The sequence below is a fragment of the Lepidochelys kempii genome, chromosome 1 (assembly GCF_965140285.1).
Source record: "Lepidochelys kempii isolate rLepKem1 chromosome 1, rLepKem1.hap1, whole genome shotgun sequence".
In the NCBI taxonomy this organism is placed as follows: Eukaryota; Metazoa; Chordata; order Testudines; family Cheloniidae; genus Lepidochelys; species Lepidochelys kempii.
In genome coordinates this window covers 58,576,287-58,599,182 of record NC_136380.1, presented here as the reverse complement: position 1 = coordinate 58,599,182, position 22,896 = coordinate 58,576,287, and the positions used below count along the sequence as shown (strand labels likewise).

Here is a 22,896-nt window from a genome sequence, read left to right as displayed (position 1 = left end):
GATGCAGAGGGACCTAGACAAATTGGAGGATTGGGCCAAAAGACATTTGATGAGGTTCAGCAAGGACAAGTGCAGAGCCCTGCACTTAGGACGGAAGAATCCCATGCACCACTGCAGACCAGGGACCGAGTGGCTTGGCAGCAGTTCTGCAGAAAAGGACCTAGGGGTTACAGTGTACGAGAAGCTGGATATGAGTCAACAGTGTGCCCTTGTTGCCAAGAAGGCCAATGGCATTTTGGGATGTATAAGTAGGGGCATTGCCAGCAGATCAAGGGTCGTGATCGTTCCCCTCTATTCGACATTGGTGAGGCCTCATCTGGAGTACTGTGTCCAGTTTTGGGCCCCACACTACAAGAAGGATGTGGAAAAATTGGAAAGAGTCCAGCGGAGGGCAACAAAAATGATTAGGGGACTGGAACATGTGACTTATGAGGAGAGGCTGAAGGAACTGGGGATGTTTAGTCTACGGAAGAGAAAAATGAGCTGATAGCTGCTTTCAACTACCTGAAAGGGGGTTCCAAAGAGGATGTCTCTAGACTGTTCTCAGTGGTAGCAGATGACAGAACAAGGAGCAATGGTGTCAAGTTGCAGTGGGGGAGATTTAGGTTGGATATTAGGAAAAACTTTTTCACTAGGAGGTTGGTGAAACACTGGAATGCATTACCTAGGGAGGTGGTAGAATCTCCTTCCTTAGAAGTTTTTAAGGTCAGGCTTGACAAAGCCCTGGCTGGGGTGATTTAATTGGGGATCGGTCCTGCTTTGAGCAGGGGGTTGGACTAGATGACCTTCTGAGGTCCCTTCCAACCCTGATATTCTATGATTCTATGATCACAATTCCCATATCTTCCAGCTTTTTAAGAAACACATTTGTCATACCAGCTCCTGTAGTACCATCAATGTCAATAAATTCTAGAAAATGCTCTCTGACAGTCACCATTGCGGGGACATTTTCACGAGGTTCTGTTTTCGTTACAAAACGGACCATGAAAGTCATTTGTTCCATATGGCTGATGTCAGGTGTGCAGTCCAGAATAGCATAGTAATATCTTGCTGACTTCAGATCTGCCACAATCTTCTGTTTGACTTTTGTTGCCAGTAACTGTGTGATCTCATTTTGAATTGTTATTCCAAGGTAGTGGTGTGGGTACATTTCTTGGGTGGTGAGTCTTCTTAGATGTTCCTGGAGTACAGCATCAAACTCAGCCATCAGCTCCACAATTTTAAGGAAGTTTCCAGTTTGGCACATACAGCTGATCTGAAGTGCCGCGCAATGCTAGGTTTTGGGTAGCAAGCATTCTCACAATGGCAATGAGCCTTTTCAGAACATTTTACCAGTAAAGAGACTCTGATGCAATCTTCTCTTGATGCTGATCATCTATGATGGCCTTTAACCTTAGTCTCATCTCAAGCTCTTTCCACCGATGGAATGCTCTCTGGTGATTTGCTGCCTTCTCTTGGCATGACAGATTTTCCCAGTCCTTTGTTCCTGTAGAACCCAATGTGGCTGGAACATTAGACTGGAAGAGTTTGCAGCAAAAACAGTATGCAGCATTCCGAGTTTTTGAGTACATAAGCCATGGCCTCTCCACTTTGTCACCATTGGGGATTTCACGCCTGTAATGTGTTGGATGGAAACTTCTATTTTCATTGTCTTTGGGGAACATGGAGTTTTTCACTTTCTGCAGCCCATGCAGTACAAGGAAGTCCTTCAGGGTACTGCTCAAGTGGGTCCACAATCCTTGATCATCTAGACTTAAGGAACTAAACTCGGCAGCAGCTGTTTCTTGCGCTTCCATCACACTCTTCTCTGATCTATGCTTTTCTTCAGGAATGTGCGTGGTTACATCCATTTGAGATGGAGATATGGATGCTGCAGTAGCTGCCACGTCACCTGCACTCTAACTGGAATATCAGGCATCTCCTCACCACTCACGTCCTCACTGGGGCCAGAAGGCTCACCATGAACATTTGTGTCTATTTATCTCAGGAGAGCTCCTTCCTGCTTAGATAGAAAAGCTTCCTTTAGCTTTCTTTCTTTTTCTGAATGCTGCCCCAGAGGGGCGTTTCCTTCTTTCACTCATGACTGCTGTTCTGTGCCAACTATAGTGGCTCTCAACACTGAATTGAAGGGGACAAATAAGCAGGCTGGTAGCAGGGCCTGAGTGAGGGAAGATATCAGTGTCTTAAAGGGACTAACTGGCTCCTACTACTTCAGTTGACTGCCTATTCTCCTCAAGTGGGTTCAGGGAAGCAGCAGGAAACAGGAAGCTCCCTGAGAAACTGGTGTTAATCAGTCCAGGCTAGAGAGGTACATAAAAGCAGGGCTTTGGAGCAGAGCCCGGAGCTGGAGCGCGGAGCAGTGGAGCTGCAGGTTTTTGCCTGGCAGCCGGAGCACAGAATATTTTGACTGCTCTACTGATCCAGTTTTTTTTTTCCATTTTCAATCCAAAACGAATGATATCTAGCAAGAAAGTCCTAAAGGTGCCAAAACTTTCAGATTCAATAACAATTGATATTAATATCTACTTTACCACTTTACATAATATGTCAGTTATTCTCACTTTGGCTGAAATCAAGATTTAATGTACAGATACAAAATTACAAAGTTTTTTTGAGATATGTTTTATTAAAGAATCAGATAATTATCAGACATCCAGCAACACTGCAGACTGCTCCCACCCTTGTGCCAAGGTTAGGCAAGTATGTACTCGCGTAGATTAGTATATGTTGATACTTCTTTTGTAAGGGTTGATCAACGAGACGTGCGGAGTGCTGCGATTATGGAAAAGTGTGTCGCAAGACACAAGATTTAAGATATCACAAACAGGTATATTGCAAAAAAAATGTTTTTGTTTATTGATATATTAAGATATCGCAAGAGATATTAACCACTTAAGCTCATTTCTCACACGGGCTCCCGTTACCGGTTCATTTGTACGTGCTCCCGTATCACTCTGGCGGACTTATTTTATAGGTCATCTGTTCAACGGTCTTTTGGTAGCATTGTTTGTAATTTTAAATTTAGTGAAAAAGTCACATGCAGCAGGCATATAAATATACAGTAAACATTTTTGCATAAATTAGGAGTGATTTTTGTGATATATCCAGAGTGATTGCAAAATGTCCAACACCTTTGGGGGTGAATCCTTCGATCATTTTAGGAAAAAACGTTTCTGTGAACACGTGTCCTAAAATTCTCCTAAGGGAGCTACAGTCCCTTCAAGGAGGTGATGAAAATTTAATTTCTGATTAATATCTCAAAAATGCTTTAATATAAAGTAATGAAATTTATGTCTGTGTCTTAGCGTTAGTATGTGATACAGTATTACATTTTCCAAAATTATTTAAATCATAGGGGTCTCGAACTGGCGGATGGTCATTTTTATTTCATATTTCAAGTAAGGCTTGTCGTCAACTGTCCCTGGCTACAATGGTAATATTATGTTCCATAATAAGTTAATAATTTTTGGTTATTATTTATTATTGCGTTTAAAATTTATGGTTCCAAAGTTGAAAAATAGGTAATAAGTAATAAGTAAAATTGTGTCATTCTAAGCATCTAAGCAGATTAAAATTTTTAAACTGTTTTCTCAGAAATGATTAATTATACAAAATAAATTAAGAGTACCATTTTAATGCATGTTTTAGCATTAAATCATATTCCAGGGTCGTATCTGTTAAATAGTCAAAGATTTTAAAAATATTAAATAAAATTGGCCTAGTCCCCCCAGTTCACGACACCTGTAGTTTTAAATAATTTTATTTGTATGATGTTGTATGATAGAACATTGGAAATAAACTTTAACAGGAAAGCGGATTCAAATTGCAAGCACAGTTCTTTTAGTAAAGAGAGCAAATTTTCGGAAATATGTTTTTCCTTTGTCAGGCTGGAAACATTATACAAAAGAGAACCTGTTATTTGCTCTATCTTATATAATCTATTCAGGCTGGTGAAGCAAAAACATATTTCCGAAAATTTGCTCTCTTTACTAAAAGGACTGTGCTTGCAATTTGAATCGGCTTTCCTGTTAAAGTTTATTTTCAACCTTGTAACATGTAGCCTTGTTACTTCCCAACAATTAATGTTGTAGAACAGCGATAGCACGTACTAACGCTATGACACATACCAAATTTCACTGATATATCTATATTAAATTGTTTTTGAGATATTAATTAAAAACTTGGAAAATATTTCGAATATTTTTACTGCAAAATTTCATAAGAAAAACTAACTTGCAATTTATAAACAAGTTAATATTAATTATGTATATTAAAATACTTCATTAAAACTGCAAGAAACATGTTAAAATGTTAAAATATTAAAATATACTTTAATAATTTTGTGTAAAAAGAAAATGCTATCATTTTTGTCCAGAAAATACAAAATAAATTCGAAGTACATTAAGTGGTTAAGATATCACAAGCAGGTACATTATAAAAAAATGTAATGCTTTTGTTCATTGCTTTTCGACAAGAAACATTTGGATGCGATATCAGCACAAGAAGATTTGGCCATGGCTTCAACAAAAAAATCAGATCTGCCCCCCATGATTGATAGCCAATTTACGGAAAAGGATCTCAATGACGCCTTTACTTTTGAATTTGAAAAGCCCAAATTTGGGCTTTTGGGAAAAGCAAAGAAGAAATCGGCAACGTGCAAGGTGGAAAAGGAAGTGAATGGTGAGCTCAAACCATGTAGCTTCAAGACAAGTGAAGCAGGTGCTGTGAAAAGTTTCAACCTTTGGCGGCATGTAAAACGTAACCATCCTGAAAACTATGCAGTTCTGGTTACAAAAAAGGACCAGGAAGATGAGGCAAAACAGAAAGGTGACGTGGCTAAGCGACATTCATCTGGCTCTTTGAAAACTCCTGGAGAAAAGATTTTTTTGTAGAGCTTCATCTGAAAAGAAACCCAAAATTGAGCAAACAAAACTTGACTCATATTTGAAGTCCACAAAGGTTACAGTCCCCATGGATGCCAATACTTTCCGTGAAGGGCTGATGGAAATGGTTTGCTTGAGTTCAACACCCCTCACTCCCTTCAGGCTAAAGAACAAAGGATTCCAAAAAATTGCAGGTGAAATGGGTTGGCAGCTTGGCGTTTCAATGGGGCACAATGCGGTTCGTCATTTAGTTGTCAGCACAGCTGAGTCTGGTCACGAAGAGCTCAAGAAAGCTTTGGAGCAAAAATTGTGCTACCTGAAAATGGATGCGGTAACCCGTGGAAACAGAAATTTCCTTGCAATCAATGCTCAGTACTACGAAGAAGGAAAAAAGAAGGCTTTGGTAAAAACCTTGGACATAATCGACACTGAAGGGTGTCACAATTCTTCATATGTGAAAAGTCAAGTAAAAGCTATTTTAGAAAAATTTGGGATCAGTGAAATGCAAGTGCTGAGCATCTGCATTGACAATGCAGCAAACATGACGTGTGCCATCAAAAATTTCAGCGAGGACAATGAAACCATTTCTACCTCTGAGAACAGGAATGTGGACAGAACTGAAGCTATTTTGCCTGATGAAGGAACTAAAGGAATGGATGAAATCGAACTCAATGTGGGTGCTGCTGCGCAATGGGTTAATGACCCTAGCCTCATACTTCCAACATGGCTTCATGAGGACGACTCAAAAGTCCAACTGATGAGGTGTGGTATTCACACTCTTCAGTTGGCAATCTGGGATGAACTGAACAAAGAACATGCGAAGAAATTTCTGGCAAAAATTTGACAAGTCGTCGTCAAACTATGAACCCCAAGTATTCAAAGTGCTCTGTTTGATCTACATGGGGTAACTCAGTCATTGGATACTGTGACTTGCTGGGGTTCAACATTTGCGATGATTGATTGGCTTCTCATTTTTCAATCTTACTGTGAACAAATGGCTGCTGCTGGAACAAGAGAACTCAAGTTGTTAAAAGCTGAATGGGACGAAGTGAAGAACCTGCGGCAGGCTATGAAAGACTACTTGATTGCTGCAATAATTTTTTACAGAATGAATTATGAATGATTCTAGTTAGTATCATCATTGATATTTAAATTGTTTTAAAAGTCTGAATAAAAATGTTTTTTCAGAATTACAGTATGCACTTTTTTATTTAGTTAAAAAATTAATTTGAGGCAGAGCGGAGTCAGAGCGGAGCTGGAGCAGTCACTATTGGTGCCGGAGCGGAGCTGGAGCGAAGCAATTCAAAAATTTGATTGCTCCAAATCCCTGAGTAAGAGGCTCCTCCTCTTCCTCTCTCTCCCTGCAGCTCGTGCTGCTTTCAGTTATTCCCTCTCACCTTTTCTCCTGCCTGCCTGTTATGTCTCTTGAGCCCTCCTTCCTCCAGCACAGCACTCCACCACCTCTGTGCATCTAGAGCAGAGAGAATACATATGCACCATCAGAAGACACAATTTTCTACACTCTGGGTCCTAGTGCTGCCCCCCCACAGTCTGGCAATTGAGGCGGCCGCCTCAGTTCACCTCATGGTAATGCCAGCCCTGATGCATCATTAATATATCTTACACTAAATACACTATTGCTATTTAATATGGTTAAATATTTAGCATCTGGAAACATTCATGTTTGTTTGTTTATATAAATCATGCATCTGTCCAATTAGAAATACAGGGCCAGATTTTCAGCTGGTGTAAATCAACATACATTTATTGGCTTCAACAGCTAAGGATCTGGCTCATAGTATATTAATAACTTTCAAATCCGTACCAAACAAGGATAAATTCTGTACGCCAATTTGTAACTGAAATTACTTGTACATTAAATTAAAAACAGTTTAACAATGTTATTAAAAATGCATCCAGTACTTAAAGAAAATGGTAATTATTTTGCCTAATTAAGGATGTCAGATGAAAATCACAAATAGCTACATTTAAACCTAAAAGACATAACAAGATTAATACTGTTAATACAAACCTTCAATGAAGAAACAGCTTGTGAGATATTATAATAATAAATTACTATTCCAGGATTATTTGCCTAATTAAATATGTTGTACATTAATGCTTCTAAAATGTTAAAATTCATATCTGACAACTTGTATAAAAGATCTGTTGATTAAAATGTAATTATTCCATTGTCATAATCAGTAGATAGAATCATGTAATTGTTTTCATTCCTGTTTTTCTACCCATGGATCTAAGATTGTAGTAGAAAAAATGCACAGTATGCTGCTACTTAAATAATACAATGTACTGGGTTTTTTTCCTCCTCTGATCCTGCAACTGTCTCCATGTAAGGAAACCACTGAAGTCAGTGGTGTGCCACAAGGGCATAGGGCCTTTTCTCTGTGCAGGATCCAGTCTTTATTTTGCAAGTGGTCTCAGCTAATTTTAATATAGCATCAGTCATGTTATCAGTGTAATACAGAAACTTATTAATGCTAGAAAAATCATGTATTTAAGTGAAGAATGATCCTGTTAAATGATTCTGCTGTGGTTGAGATTTGCTTTTAAAACCATGTTAACTGGAAAACTTTTTTTCTCTCTCTCTCTTTCAAGTATGAGTTGAGGTGAAAACATTTGAATTGAAAGGGAGCCGTTAGTATTTCTGCAAGCAAATTGCTCTTTTAAGATTCATAAGTTTTAATATTAAAAGCTGTACCTGGGTGGTATTGGCCTGCACAAGTAGGAAAAATAATCTTTCTAATCAACAGAGCAACACAAGATAGATATAAAAATGACTGTAGTACTTCAAAGGATATCCACTTTATTACTCAGGCCTTTTGATTATTAAATGTAGTATTTTTAGTTATAAAGTATGAAATTCTTTGTTTCAACATGTAGAGTTAAGCAGAGATGCTAGTGAATATTTAAACTAGTTTACATCTCATTTGTGATGTAAATTCTAATTTTGACATTTTTCTTGCTGAAAAACATATGATAGATGAATGATACTCAGACCTTAGTGATCAGCATTACCCAAAAGAACCACAGTAGTCTGAATTCATTGTTTCATTTTCTGTTTTTATATATAATTCCCCCAGCGAAATGACTGACCAAGTATTCTACAATTGGTTAATAACATAATAAAAGCATCCTGATTAGTTAATAATAACTTTTAGTTTTGGTTAATAATTAAATCACACAGTGTCTTAATATCATGTGCTGCAAAGAGCCACTTGCAGCTCCCAAGCCTCAATCTGAGTATCACTGTGATAGATCATCATGCCGTAGTTTGGTTTGTCCTTTTCTTGCTGTTTAAAATCAAACGCAGTACTACATATGTTATTAGTCTCTCTTTTTTTCTTTTTTTTCTTTAAGAGAACAAAATCTGTATTTTTAAAAGTCAAATCTAGCAACCGGGGAAAATATATAATTTTAGCACAATAGAGACAGCATCTCCCCCGGTGGTGTTCTCCTCTCCACGTTTTGTGTTCTGCCTTCATGAAGGACAACTGCAGCTGTTTCCTTGTCTTTTATTTCATCACTGCTTCTATTATACATGATACTTTGTGTTTACCTTTATTTTCTGGGATTTGCTGGGGTAGATTTTAGTTGACAGAGGGGAAGGAGAAACTGTCTTCGTAATGTGGAAAAGATCTGGAATTATGGTGAATGGGACCTTTCACCATAATACCCTCCTAATACTGCCAATCATGTACTATAAAGAATACCCTGTTAGGGTACTGTGTATGGTGGGGAAATGCTCTCCTGGTAGAGGAGATTGTTATAGATGATATTTACACCACTGCTTTCCAATTGAACTCATATACTGGAGAAACTCTTGAAATATATTAAACTAAAAAAATCTAAGTGCGTGTACTTCACAGATTTTTTTCTGTATTTTAAGACCTTTTTCAAATCCACAAATGACTTGTTTCTTTACATGAGGATTTTTCTCTTTCAGCCAATTCTGTCCTCCTATATCAGTGGTCCACAAACTTTTCACATCACACCCCCGCAACCCCTGTCTGCGTCCCTCTCCCACTGGGAGCTGCGGCTGGGAGCGAGGCCATGGATCCGGGGGAAGGGGACAGAGGTAAAGGGGCTGGGGCCAGGGGAGGGGCTGGGGCCAGGAGTGGAGCCTCAGCCAGGCCGGGAGTCGGGCTGATGCTGTGGCCACAGTCGGAGCAGTGCTGGGGGCAGAGTGGGGCTGGGTGGCTGGTGCTCCCTCCCTGCCCCTGCAGTGCCTGGCTCCGGCCCTGTCGTTCCCCCCGAAACGTTCTTCCACTCTGCTGGGGGAAGGGGGGCACAGTTTGGGGACACTATCCTATATGATCCTGAGCAGATATCATAGTGAGCTCATATTGTCACAGTCAAGTCCATGGCCACAACAGTGTCACGAATCCACAATTTTGGCTTCCTTGCAGGATGTAAAAGCTGGACTGAGAAGGGAAAGATTTTACATATACCTGTGTTTGTGAATCCACATGTATAACCTTTTAGGCTTCCTTTTCCCATACAGTCAAATGTGCCGTTAGAAGGAGGGGTAGAGAATACAGGTCCCTCTGAATGGATCTTGCATGACTAATTCTGATACTGCGATGGTGTATACTGAACATAGTATAGGCAGCACAGGTAGCAATGCTTACACTTAATGGTGTCCACCATTTCCCATTGTAAGATCCTGGTTTCAGTTGCTTATAACTTTGCCAAATTTAAACTATTTGGGCTGAAATTTTCCAAGCTGGATGTTTGCCTCATGCTTATTATTTAAAAGCTTTAGCTAAAATGATTTGCCATTTCCAGAAATACATTAGGAAAAATATGTTGTTTTCCCCCATTAAAAAAAAAATCTTAACTCTTTTATTAAGAAGCTCTAGTGCTACTTCCTTTGGAGCAGGAGCTTGAAATTTGGCAAGAACTGAGGAGCTTGGGGATGGGGCAGAAGGGTCTGTAACCACTAGAGAACACTCCCCTGTAGAACCTGGCATTGAGCCCATTATTCCTGAGTCTCAGCATTCCTTTGCTGTCAGCAAATAGCTGTGAAGCCCACAGACAGAGTGTCTCCATTCTCCTATCGTGGCAGGTTCACACAGAAGATAACAGCTTCTACTGTCATCATTTCCTCTGTTAGCTCTAGTAGAAGACTGCGATGGAAATAAAGATTCCAGCCCTCCTGGTGACACAAGAGGGGAGGTCAATATAATTCTACATAATGGAAGTTTTGTTTTCTAAATTTTTCAAAAAAAGAGAAGGAGGACTTGTGGCACCTTAGAGACTAACAAATTTATTTGAGCATAAGCTTTTGTGAGCTACAGCTCACTTCATCGGATGCATGAAGTGGAAAATACAGTAAGGGGGTTTTATATACACAGAGAACATGAAACAATGGGCGTTACCATACACACTGTAACGAGAGTGATCAGTTAAGGTGAGCTATTACCAGCAGGAGAGGAAAAAAAACCTTTTGCAGTGATAATCAAGGTGGGCCATTTCCAGCAGTTGACAAGAACGTGTGAGGAACAGTAGGGGGAAAAAATAAACATGGGGAAATAGTTTTACTTTGTGTGATGACACATCCACTCCCAGTCTTTATTCAAGCCTAATGTAATGGTGTCCAGTTTGCAAATTAATTCCAATTCAGCAGTATCTCGTTGAAGTCTGTTTTTGAAGTTTTTTTGTTGTAATATTGCCACTTTTAGGTCTGTAAAGGAGTGACCAGAGAGATTGAAGTGTTCTTCGACTGGTTTATGAATATTATAATTCTTGATGTCTGATTTGTGTCCATTTATTCTTTTACATAGAGACTGTCCAGTTTGACCAATGTACATAGCAGAGGGGCATTGCTGGCACATGATGGCATATATCACATTGGTAGATGTGCAGGTGAATGAGGCTCTGATACCGTGGCTGATGTGATTAGGCCCTATGATGGTGTCCCCTGAATAGATATGTGGACACAGTTGACAACAGGCTTTTTTGCAAGGATAGGTTCCTGTTTGTGTTTTTGTTGTGTGGTTGCTGGTGAGTATTTGCTTCAGGTTGGGGGGCTGTCTGTAAAGCGAGGAAAAAACTTAGGAAATTACATCCAAAATAACTATGTTAAAAGACTGTTAAGTTGCAAAGTCAAGCATTCCAAAATTAGAAAATGTCAGAATTAAGGTTGCCTGTGCAGCCTCAATTACATGATCGCATACTATTTTTTCCACAAGACAGCTGCCAGCTGACGGGGCTGTATAATTGTGGTATAGACATTCTGGCTCAGGCTGCAGCATCATCTTTGGGACTCTTCCACCTCACAGGGTCCTAGATGACATGAAAAACATCTTTATTCACATAAAATCACATTAAAAACTATGAATGTTATAAAATTACAATATGTGCACAAAAAGGTGAATAAAATGAAGCAAAACATGTCTTAAGTGAACATTAAAAATGAATCCCTAAAACATCATCAAGTTCACTCAAAATACTGGAGGTGGGGAGGGATAGCTCAGTGATTTGAGCATTGGCCTGCTAAACCCACAGTTGTGAGTTCAATCCTTGAGGGGGCCATTTAGGGATCTGGGGCAAAAATTGGGGATTGGTCCTGCTTTGAACAGGGGGTTGCACTGGATGACCTCCTGAGGTCCCTTCCAACCCTGATATTCTATTGTTAACACACCAAGTCAACCAAAAAGTGTCTAGGTTGCAAGTCAATTTATAAAAAAGTGTTATCAGTCAACAGCCAGGCCACAATCAGTGTGCAGAATCTACCTCAGCCATTCTGTTCTGTTGAGATTTCAAAATGGCTAGTTTTGCCTGACCCAGCAAAAAGTTAGCAGGTAGGAAAGCAGCTGAATGTGAGCGCTGTATCTCACTCAGAGAAAAAATTAGGGGCTTGGGGAAAGTCAGTCCCAAACTGCTTGAAAAAAAACCCCGAAAGAGGGATTGGTTGGTATAAAAAAGGCCATTATAGAATGGAGGCAAATCTAGACTTGATAATCAGTCAGATGCCAACAAAAATAGGTGAGAGTCATGCCCATCCTGCGAGCACAACAGAAAGAAAGAAGGCCAGGGACTTCCAGGCCAGTGGGAAGTCAGAGTATAGCAACTGCTGAACAGACCAGAGGCGAAAGAAAGGCTGCCACCCTGCTGACTAAATCAGTGAACTGCTGGCCCCTTTCCTCTAATGTCAGGAACCGTTAACCAGGTTCAACAAGTGGTGACCATTTTAAAAAATGGTTAATGTGCCTCTGAATCCAGTTCAAAAGGGAAGGATCCAGACCAGGGGTCTCAAACTCAGTTTACCTTAGGGCCAGGGCCAGTCCTCAAATCCTCCCAGCGGGCCAATAATGTCATTCATGCCACCCAGAACCCACCCCCCAAAACTCCACCCTCCACCTGTCTAAGGCTCTGGGAGGGAGTTTGGGTGCAGAAGGGGTGAGAGGTTGGGTTCTGGGAGGGAGTTTGGTTGGGGAGGGGGTCTGGGTTGCAGCCTCTGGAATGGAGTTTGGGTGCTGGGTGCAGACTCTGGGCTGGGGCAGGGGGTGGGAGTGCAGGCTCGGGGTGGGAGGAGGGGAAGGGGTGCAGGCTCTGGGAGGCAGTTTGGGGGCAGGAGGGGTTGTGTGGGAAAGGGGTGGGGTGCTGGCTCTGGGAGGGAGTTTGGGGGCAGGAGGAGGGGTGTGGGAACGGGAAGGGTGCAGGCTTGGGGAGGGAGTTTGCGGGCTGGAGTGTGTGAGGAGGGGGGTGCAAGCTCTGGGAGGGGGTCGGAGGGTGCGGTGCTTACCTGGGACTCCAAGGTGGGGCGGGCCGTGGGGCACTGCCCCCGCAGCTTCCCATTGGCCGCAGGGACACTTGGGGAGGGGGCAGTGTGTGGAGGCACAGCACCACCCCGGGGTCATAGGGAGGGGCCAGCAGACACGTGGAGCAAGCAGGCAGACACCGCTCAGCTCCGCTGCACTGCCGGAGCCCCAGGCCATTGTAAATCGCCTATGGTGGGAGCTCCTGGGGGCGGAAGGTGGGGTCAAGGGAGAGACCAGGCTCCAAAACTGCTGGAGCCCCACAGCCCACATTGGGGAGGTTTGTTGGCTGCACATGGCCCCATGGGCCGCAAGTGTGAGACCCACTGATCTGGACACACTAGCTGGTGCCACAACATTGAGGCCACAAGATAGTTGGCAATCAAAACCTGTCCATGAAAAGAAAGTCCAGGAAGGAGCCAGGATCATTTCTGCAGGTGGTCTTGCACCTTCTTCTCAGCCCCTTCCCATTTCCTTAATGTATATTATACATTTGAAAAAGATTCCCAACACTTTAATCCCAGAGGTGCCCCATTACTGTTGTTGGGTCAATGAAGGGGAACCACTACACTGCCAAGAGCCCAGTAAGATCAAATTGCTCGTAGCCCGGTTAACGTTCAGACCCTTGTAAAAAAGCACAAAATGCTTAAATGTCACTGTCAGACGTGATAAAAACTGAGGTATCATCAGCATAGGCCAACAGATGAACCGGGAAAGCATCTGGCAACCTTGGCACAGAAAAGCCAGTCAGATGGCTTTGAGGGAAGTGCAGGAATGGCTCCAAACTAAGAGCATACAGAATCCCAGACAGACCCTGTTGCTTTCGACAAAAATGTTGGATGTGGCCCTAGGGCGACTTTGTCCTTGAAGAACTTCATATATGAGGGCTCTGTATTACAGCCTGCAGGAGACAGCAGGCACATACCGAACCCCATGCTTGTGGGTCATACAGCTAAATCCAGAGGAAGTTGACCTCATGGAGGAAAACAAAATACCCAAACCACCCACGGGGAAGGGGAGAGGAACCAACAACACCCCTAAAACAAAGAAAGAGCAAGTAACAAAATGAAAACAAAGACAGACTAACAGAAACCCAGCTAGTGCACACAGCACATAACAAACAGAGCCTCAGTCTCAGAAGCTCTCACAATTGAGGTGGTGGTGGGGGGGGGATAGAATTGCAGGGCTTATAACAGTGCACTTTTAAAATACCATGTTGAAAGGAGGAGGAAGCCACTCCCAGCCCTCTGTACCTGCATTTGTTGGATATTTCTGTTTTACTGAACAGTGACAAAATAGTTAATATTGCCATGTAAACTGTAATGTAGCTTCAGCGTTAGTAGCCCTTTGGGATGAATGGGTAGCTCACACTATTTTGGTGGTGGTGTTTCAAGCTATCTGCGAGGTAGCCGATACTGCTTTCTTCTTCAAGTGGTTGCAGATGTGTAGCCAGCACACTGAAACTGGAGAATTTTGCCTTCCAGTACCCATAAGCTCTGGCCTCTCCTCTGGCTATTTAAGGGCAGTGCTGCCTCAGTTCCTTCTCACCACCCATGGATAGATTTGGAGCATTCTCTGTGGTGATTTATCTGGAACGTCCACAGGCACGGAGCCCCACAGCTTCCACTGGCCGCGGTTCACCATTCCCAGCCAATGGGAGCTGCAGGAAACGGCGCAGGTCGAGGGACGTGCTAGCCACTGCTTCCCGCAGCTCCCATTGCCTGGGAATGGTGAACTGCCGCCAGTGGGAGCTACAGGGCTCCGTGCCTGCAGACACTCCAGATAAACAAACTGTCTCAGCCTCCCAGCGGCTTTACATTGATGGGCCAGGTGCCAAAGATTGCCAACCCCTGATCTAGAAGATTATAAGGTAAAAAGGTAACAGGCAGCATGGATTTGTCAAGAACAAATCATGTCAAACCAACCTGATAGCTTTCTTTGACAAGGTAACAAGCTTTGTGGATGGGGGGTGGGAAGCAGTAGACGTGGTATATCTTAACTTTACTAAAGTTTTTGATACTATCTTGTATGACCTTCTTATAAACAAACTAGGGAAATACAACCTAGATGGAGCTACTATAAGGTGGGTGCACAAATGGTTGGAAAAACATTCCCAGAGAGTAGTTATCAGTGGTTTACAGTCATGCTATAAGGGCATAATGAGTGGGGGATCAGGGATGAGGTCTGGGTCTGGGTCTGTTCAGTATCTTCATCAGTGATTTAGATAATGGCATAGAGAGTGCATTTACAAAATGTGTGGATGAGACCAAGATGGGAGGGGTTGCAAGTGCTTTGGAGGATAGGATTATAATTCAAAATGATCTGGACAAACTGGAGAAATAGTCTGAAGTAAATAGGATGAAATTCAATAAGGACAAATGCAAAGTACTCCACTTAGGAAGGAACAATCAGTTACACACATACAAAATGGGAATGACTGCTTAGGAAGGAGTACTGCGGAAAGGGATCTGAGGGTCATAGTGGACCACAAGCTAAATATGAGTCAACAGTATAACGCTCTTGCAAAAAAGGTGAACATCATTCTGGGATGTATTAGCAGGAGTGTTGTAAGCAAGACATGAGAAGTAATTCTTCCATTCTACTTTGCACTGGTTAGGCTTCAATTGGAGTATTGCATCCAGTTCTGGGCGCCACATTTTGGGAAAGATGTGGACAAATTGGAGAAAGTCCAGAGAAGAGCAACAAAAATTATTAAAGGTCTAGAAAACATGCCTTATGAGGGAAGATTGAAAAAATGGGTTTGTTTAGTCTGGAAAAGAGAAGACTGAGAGGGGACGTGATAACAGTTTTCAAGTACATAAAAGGCCGTTACAAGGAGAAGGGAGAAAAATTGTTCTTCTTAACCTGAGGATAGGACAAGAAGCAATGGGCTTAAATTGCAGCCAGGGAGGTTTAGGTTGGACATTAGGAAAAAATTCCTGTCAGGGTGGTTAAGCACTCAAATAAATTGCCTAGGGAGGTTGTGGAATCTCCATCATTGAAGATTTTTAAGGGCAGGTTAGCCAAACACCTGTCCGGGATGGTCTAGATAATACTTAGTCCTGCCATGAGTGCAGGGGACTGGACTAGATGACCTCTCGAGGTCCCTTCCAGTTCTATGATTAGCAGATTTTGTTGCATCAGACCTGCCAAGACAGGCCTTTCTGTTCCTGATTCCCCTATAGTTCAGAGGTTGGCAGCTGCTATGGCTTCTATATCATTGTCTTGTGCCATTGGCACTGTATGGTTGGGTTGCCGATATGTGTCGTTTGTCAGCACCACATCATTCATGGTTCACACTGCAGAGTCACAGCCAGTGTCCTTTGCTGTACTGAGGGTTTCATTGGCGCAGAGGCTGAATGAATATCCTTACTACAAACCCCTTCATCACAGTCGATAAGGACCATCATTTGCTCCAGTGTCAATTACAAGGGCAATGCCTCTTCTGGTACCCATGACATTGATTACTCATTCCTCCTCAGCACTGGTGCCTTCTTTGTATTGGATTTGCATGAGCCTGACTGTTCGATTCCTAGAGGTGGCTCCTTTGTTCCCACCGGATGACTTCCAAGGCTCCTTGAGATCTGGTTTGGGATCTTCTTCCTCTTCCCCCTCATCTTTGACGCACTGTTCTTGATCCTCAGATCACCATCGGTATTGGAATAAGAACCATTCCCGCAATAGGAGTCCCTGATCTAATACCTACTGGCCACCAATGCCTTACCTCTGTTCCCAGTGGCTTCCTGGGAATCTTTGTGTTGTGTTTCGGTCTGGAGATACTACTCTTGGACGCAGTCCAGGGAAAGATTGCTGATTCCAGGTGCAGTCTCTGTTCCTGAGCTTCCTCTATTACAGATGCTGTCTGAGGTCATTCTTCCTGAGCTGGTACAGAATGACCCTTTTCTGCAGGAACCTGCCCCCTGCAACAATCTCCATTCGCTCCACACACTTCTTCCTCTCTGCATGGCTGCAATACCAGACTCTTTCTCACCAGTGCCTGAGGACTTTAAGTCATACCAGGAATTTCTCAAGCTTATGGCTTCCACCTTGGGGAACCAAGCTGAGTTAATGCAGGAAAACATACATAAGTTGTTGGATATCCACCACTCCTAAGCTCCAGGAAGAGAGACTCTGTTGATAAATGGGGTGCTTAAATGAAGTCTTTTCCAAGAGCCTGTGGACTACCCCAGCTTCATAACCACCTGCAGCAAAGTGTTCTGAAAAGTGGTATTATGTCCATATGCAGGGGTTTAAATGTTTTTAATCCCATCCAGCTCCTAACTCTCTTGTGGTGACAGCAGTAAATGACAGGTCATGAAAGGGGAGATATAAGTACACTCCTAAGAATAAATAGTCCAAGAGACTGGACTTGATGGGGAGAAAAATTTATATGACTTCATCATTGCAGATGCACATTGCTAATCTGCAGGCACTATTATCTAAATATGACTTTGTTAATTGGGATGCTATGTCCAAGTTCACAGAGAAGTTGCCAGAAGCCTCCAGGGAGGAGTCTTAAGGCTTTCCTTGCAAGAATGTTGTCTGGTGGTCAGTACTTCATTGCAGTTGGCTCTGGATGTGGTGGACACTTTGTCCAGAATTATGGCATCAGCAATGACTATGGGGAGGGCCTCACTGTTGCAGGAATTCCAGCATAGCTCTTGATGTTTAGTGGAACATAAAGGACTATTTTGTGCTCCTTGCATGTTTATACCTCAGCCACAAAGAGGTGTCACTATGGGGAATCGACAGCAATACCGCTCATGGTGGTTTTTCCATCAGTCATCCTTTACTTTGAGATAGCAAGATTTTTAGATGAAGAGTCATAAATCACAGAGGAGGAGGTCTGATGGGTCCAATTTCAACCAGCCAGCTCACCTTCCTCCCAGTGTCCAGCTACCAGCCATTTGGACTTGAATGTCCAGGGCAGCATTCCAGTTGCGACCACCCCATCTGTGGGTCCTCAGTTCAGGGACAGGCTGTCTCACTTTTGCAGTGCTTGGTATACAGTCACTACAGACAAATGAGTCCTAAGCACCATGAGGTTTGATTATACCATACAATTTTTGTGCAGCCCCCTTCCAATCCCCCTACCCTGTCCCTCTTCCGAGACCCCTCTCACAAGACACTCCTCCTTCAGCAGGTCCAGACTCTGCTTGCACAGAGAGCTATAGAAGAGGTTCCCTTGCAATATCAGGGAAAGGGGTTCTGTTCTCAGTATTTCCTGGTCCACAAATCCAAAGGAGGGGTGGGACCTATCCTCAATCTCTGTGACCTCAACAGATACATCAGATATGTGAGGTTCTGTATGGTCATCCTAGCAACTATCCTTCCTGCGTTGAACCAGAATGACTGACTTGCTGCTCTGGACCTTCAAGATGCTTATTTCTACATGGTGATCCTCCCAAACCACAGGAAGCTTCTGAGATTTGTTGTGGTGGGTCCACGTTATCAGTACAGTGTGCTTCCTTTCAGTCTGACCTCAGCATCTTTGTACAACATGCATGGTGGTTGTTGCAGCTTACCTCAGAAAAAGAGCTAGTAATGTTTTCCTCTACCTAGACAATTCGTTAGCAAGAGTCAAGTCATCTCCCATGTTCAATTCACACTACATCTCTTTGATCATCTTGGTCTCATATTGAACAGAGAAAAGTTGACGTTAACTCCAACTCCAAAAACCCAAGTTCATTGGGGCCTCGCTAGATTCTACATGCTCAAGAGTGTTTCTTCCACCAGATGAATAATTTCAAGCACTTCAGAACCTATATCGGGCACTACAGTCTCAACCTTCAACTACACTCCATGCATGCCTAAAGTTCCTAGGCCACATCGTGTCATGTGGTTACGTTGTCCAGCATGCAAGACTATACCTTTGTCCTCTTCAAGCCTGGCTGAAGTTGGTCTAGTGCCTCAGTTGTCATTTGTTGTCTAAGTGCCTCTGGAGATCCTGGATTTCTTACAGTGGTGGGCATTTCAGAGCAACATATGCCAGGGTGTTTCTTTTGTGCATCCTCACCAGCCAGGACTGTAGTCACTTACACCATAGGCTGGGTACCATATCTAAGGGCATTGAAAATTCAGAGCTTGTGGTCAAAACAGGAAACTTCCCTCCATCTCAACCTCTTGGAGTATGAGCCATTTACTATTGCTGATGAACTTTTTAGGATCACACTGGGGTACAGCAGTTCATATACTCACTGACAATACCACCTTAGTGTATTACGTGAACAAGCAGGGAGGAGCCCATTCTAACCAGCTGCATCAGGAGGCAATAAAGTTATGGCAGTTCTGCATCAAGGAAAGAGCATCATTCCCACAGCTGCTCACTTACCTAGGCCAGAATCACTTGGCAGATCATCTCAGCAGGAATTTCTCCCAAAATTTATCTGTTTACAATGAGACAAACAAGAAGTGCCATCAATTTTTCTCTTAAGCGGGTGTCAGTGCAGGCTCATTAACTGATACCTTCCACCTCAATTGGGAATTGGTTCTAATGTGTGCCCAATCACCCCACAGGTCATCCTCAAGCTGAAGTTGGATCATGCCAAACTGATTCTCATTACTCCAGCTTGGCTGAGGAATTATTCCAGCCTACTCAGTCTCTCCATTAGGTCTTATCTGTCTCTTCCTCTTCATTATAACCTACTGACTCAGTACCACAATCAAGTTTGCATCCAGCACTCAGCACAATGCATTTCATGGTGTGGATACTGTATGGCTAGCTGAGGAGGAGGAACACTGTTTGGAAGCTGTGTGACAGGTGTTGTTTAAAAGCAGGAAGCCCTCCACTAAGGTGACTTATTTGGCCAAGTGGAAGCAATTTTCAGTTTGGTCACTTTCTCAGGGAATTCAGCCAATGCTAGCCTGTATTCAGGACATTATGGAGTACCTATTGCACTTTCAGTCTTCTGGTCTTGTGCTGAGCTCGTTGACGGATCACTTGGCAGTGATCTGGGCATTTCATCTGTCCATCCAAGGGAAGTCAAAGTTTTCTCAAACACCATGGTGATGAGGATTCTAAGGGAAATCATTCTTCTCCACCCGCATGTGAAAGTCCCGGTTCCCTTGAAGGACCTTAATACCATCCTGGCTGCTCTTATGGCTCCTCCATTTGAGTCCCTGTCAACTTGTTTTCTGTCCTTCCCGTGCCAGAAGACAGCCTTCCTTGTAAGTGTAAAATCTGAAAGGAGAGTATGCAAGCTGCAGATGACAGAGCCCTCATACATGAAGTTCTTCAAGGACAAAGTTGCCCTATGGCCACATCCAAAAGTTGTGTCGAAAACGGTTTAAGAGTTTCACTTTAACCAAATAAATTATTTACTATACTACTACTGTTTATTTACTTTCCTTAACCACACTTCAGTGCAGATAAACAGCAACACATTGGATAAGAGATGATGCTTGGTCTTCTACCTGGACAGAACTAAGCCTTTTCAAGCATCACCTTGTCTCCTGTGCGGCTTGGATGAGGGGTCAGGTGATCTCTGTGCAAACAATTTCCAGGTGGTAATCTTCTTGCATTACATCAGCATATGAAAGTAACTCAGACCATGCCTACACAGAGATTGCAGGCTCATTTGACAAGGGCTCAAGTGACATCAGTAACATTCCTCAGTGATGTTTCGGAATTAGACATTTGCAGGTCTGCTACATGGTCTTCTATGCATACTTTTACCAGGCACAATGCGATTACTGTGGCATCTAGGTCAGATAGAAACTTTGGGAAGGCAGTCCTGCCATCATTCTTTAAGTAGACTACAAGCCCCACCTGATACACAAGTACTACTTGTGAGTTACTCAAGTGGAATGGACGTCTGCAACCACTCAAAGAAGGAAAGAACTGTTACTTACCTGTATTGTAACTGTTGTTCTTTGAGATGTGGGTGCAGATGTATTCCAAGACCCACTTCCTATTCCCTCTGCAAAAGTCTCTACTATGAACATTCGGTGTGAAGGAACGTAGGGGGCTCAGGGTGGCACTGCTCTTAAATAGCCAGGTGAGGGGCTAAAGTCACAGAATGTGAGCACTGCCCTTACAGGTACTGCTAGGCAAAACTCTCTGGGTTCAGTGTGCTGGGTGCACACAAACCTGGAGAGGAGTACATGTCTGCCCCCACATCTTGAAGAACAATGGTTATAATACAGGTAAGTAACTGTCTTTTGGTTCACATTTGGAAAAATTCCTTCATAACAATAGAATTAGATATACGCATTTTGCTGATATTCTAAATTAAGATGTATATTCTGCATAATATCACAAAGATCACCTGCTCAGCATCCATATAGTAAAGTTGGATTAATTAGGAAACAGAAAAAATACAAAACCTTAGACTCTTGAGCCTTATATATTCTACAGCAGGGGTGGGCAGACTAGGCCCGGGGGCCACATTTGGCCCACCAGACATTTTAATTCAGCCCTCAGGCTCCCATCGGGGATCGGGGTCCAGGGCTTGCCCCACTCCTGCCAGGGATCAGGGAGTGGGGTCAGGGGCTTCCCCCACTCCGTGCGGCTCCCAGAAGCAGCAGCATGTCTCCGCTCCTGCTCCTATGCAAAGGGTCAGCAAGGGGGCTCCGCATGCTTCCTAACCTCAAGCGCTGCCCCCACAGCTCCCATTGGCCAGGAACCACAGCCAATGGGAGCTGCAGGGGTGGCGCCTGTGGATGCATCAGAGTGCAGAGCCACCTGGCTGTGCCTCCACGTAGGAGCCGGAGGGGGGACATGCCGCTGCTTCTGGGAGCTGCTTGAGATAAGTGCCCCCCAGAGCCTGCACCCATGACCCCCTCCCATGCCCTGACCCCCTGCATCATCCCTGATCCCCCCTCCCACCCTCTGAACCCCTCGGTCCCAGCCTGGAGCACCCTCCTGCACCCCGAACCTCTCATCCTCAGCCCCACCCCAGAGCCTGCACCCCAGCTGGAGCCCTCTCCCGCCCCCCCGCACCCAAGCCCAGAGCCCCCTCCCACATCCTGAACTCCTAATTTCTGGCCCCACCCCAGAGCCCTCACCCCCTCGCACACCCCAACTCCCAATTTCGTGAGCATTCATTCTCAACTACTTTATTCACAAGTTGAAATTTCACATGGTCACATTGTTATCCATAATCCCATTTCTGCAAAAGGACATTCAGTTTACAGTTCTCGATATGAAGGACACATACTTCCATGTGGACATTCACCAGTCCCAAAGGTGTTTCTCAGATTCATGGTGGGACTCGACCACTTCCAATACAGGGTGCTCCAGTTGGCCTTGCCACCCTCCTATCCCCCTGGGTCTTTACCAATGTTTTTCTGGTAGTAGTAGCTCATTTCAGACAAAACAGCCTCTCTGTCTTCCCTCATCTTAATGACTGTCTTCTCATTGCCAGGACATGTCAGAGGCATGCAAATAGTAACTTTATTAATGCTCCAGCTACTATCCTCTCTAGAGTCAGTGTAAACTTGGAAAAGTCTACCATCATTTTGACACAGACCATAGACTTCATAGGTCTGACCATGGACTCAGTCACAGCAAGAGCTTATTTACTAAGGGACATGTTTCAAGCCATGGACAACCTGATAAACCAGGTTATGTGCAACCCTCGAGCACCAGTCAGAGCTTGTCTTTCCCTTCTGTGACACATGGTTTCATGCACTTATGTTACCCCATCTGTCAGACTCCACTTACATTGCCTACAGGCATGACTCTAAATAGTGTATTCATCAACAAACAGAGCATGAATATCCTAGTGACAATTGGTTCCAAAGTAACATCCACTTTAATATAGTGGAAGGATCCCCATCAAATATGCATGGATATTCCAATCCTCACTGGAAAGAATGATCATTACAGATGCATCCCTCTTGGGCTGGGGGCCCACATGGGCAGCCATATGGGATGGCACTTGGACCCACCCAAGAAGCCTGAATGCACATCAATCTTCTGGAACTTCAAGAAATCCGAGAATCTTGCAAGGCCTTTCTGCATTTGTCTGGTTCCACTATATCCTCATAATGTCAGATAATATGACAACTATCTTTTACACTGACAGCCAAGAAGGACCAAGATCCATTCCCCTGTGCATAGAAGCAGTCAGGCTATGAAATTGTTGTATCACGAATAGAATCACCCTTTTGGCAGCTTACCTTCCAGGAACTTAGAAAGCATTGGCAGATACCGTCAGCAGGCATTTCACCATCAACCACCGGTGGCAGTTGCACAGTTCAGTAGTATCTTCACTCTGTGGGGATCTGGG

General features: G+C 43.5%; 1 protein-coding gene across 10 annotated transcripts in view; it reads left to right on the top strand.

Annotated features, from left to right (window-relative positions):
- Positions 1-22,896, top strand: part of FNDC3A (fibronectin type III domain containing 3A) — a 206,205-nt gene that overhangs the window by 46,156 nt on the left and 137,153 nt on the right. For 3 of the 10 annotated variants that reach the window (XM_073343856.2, XM_073343865.2, XM_073343849.2), the window contains exon 1: positions 9,011-10,907. The exons of 4 other annotated variants lie outside the window; for them this stretch is intronic. Coding sequence is in view for 2 of the 6 variants with exons in the window: in XM_073343811.2 (XP_073199912.2) it covers positions 8,848-8,979 (132 nt within the window). In the remaining 4 variants the exon portion in view is untranslated. Of the gene's footprint in view, positions 1-8,847; positions 8,980-9,010; positions 10,908-22,896 lie in introns of those variants that run through there. 3 more of the 10 variants (XM_073343811.2, XM_073343802.2, XM_073343886.2) reach the window with 2 other exon arrangements.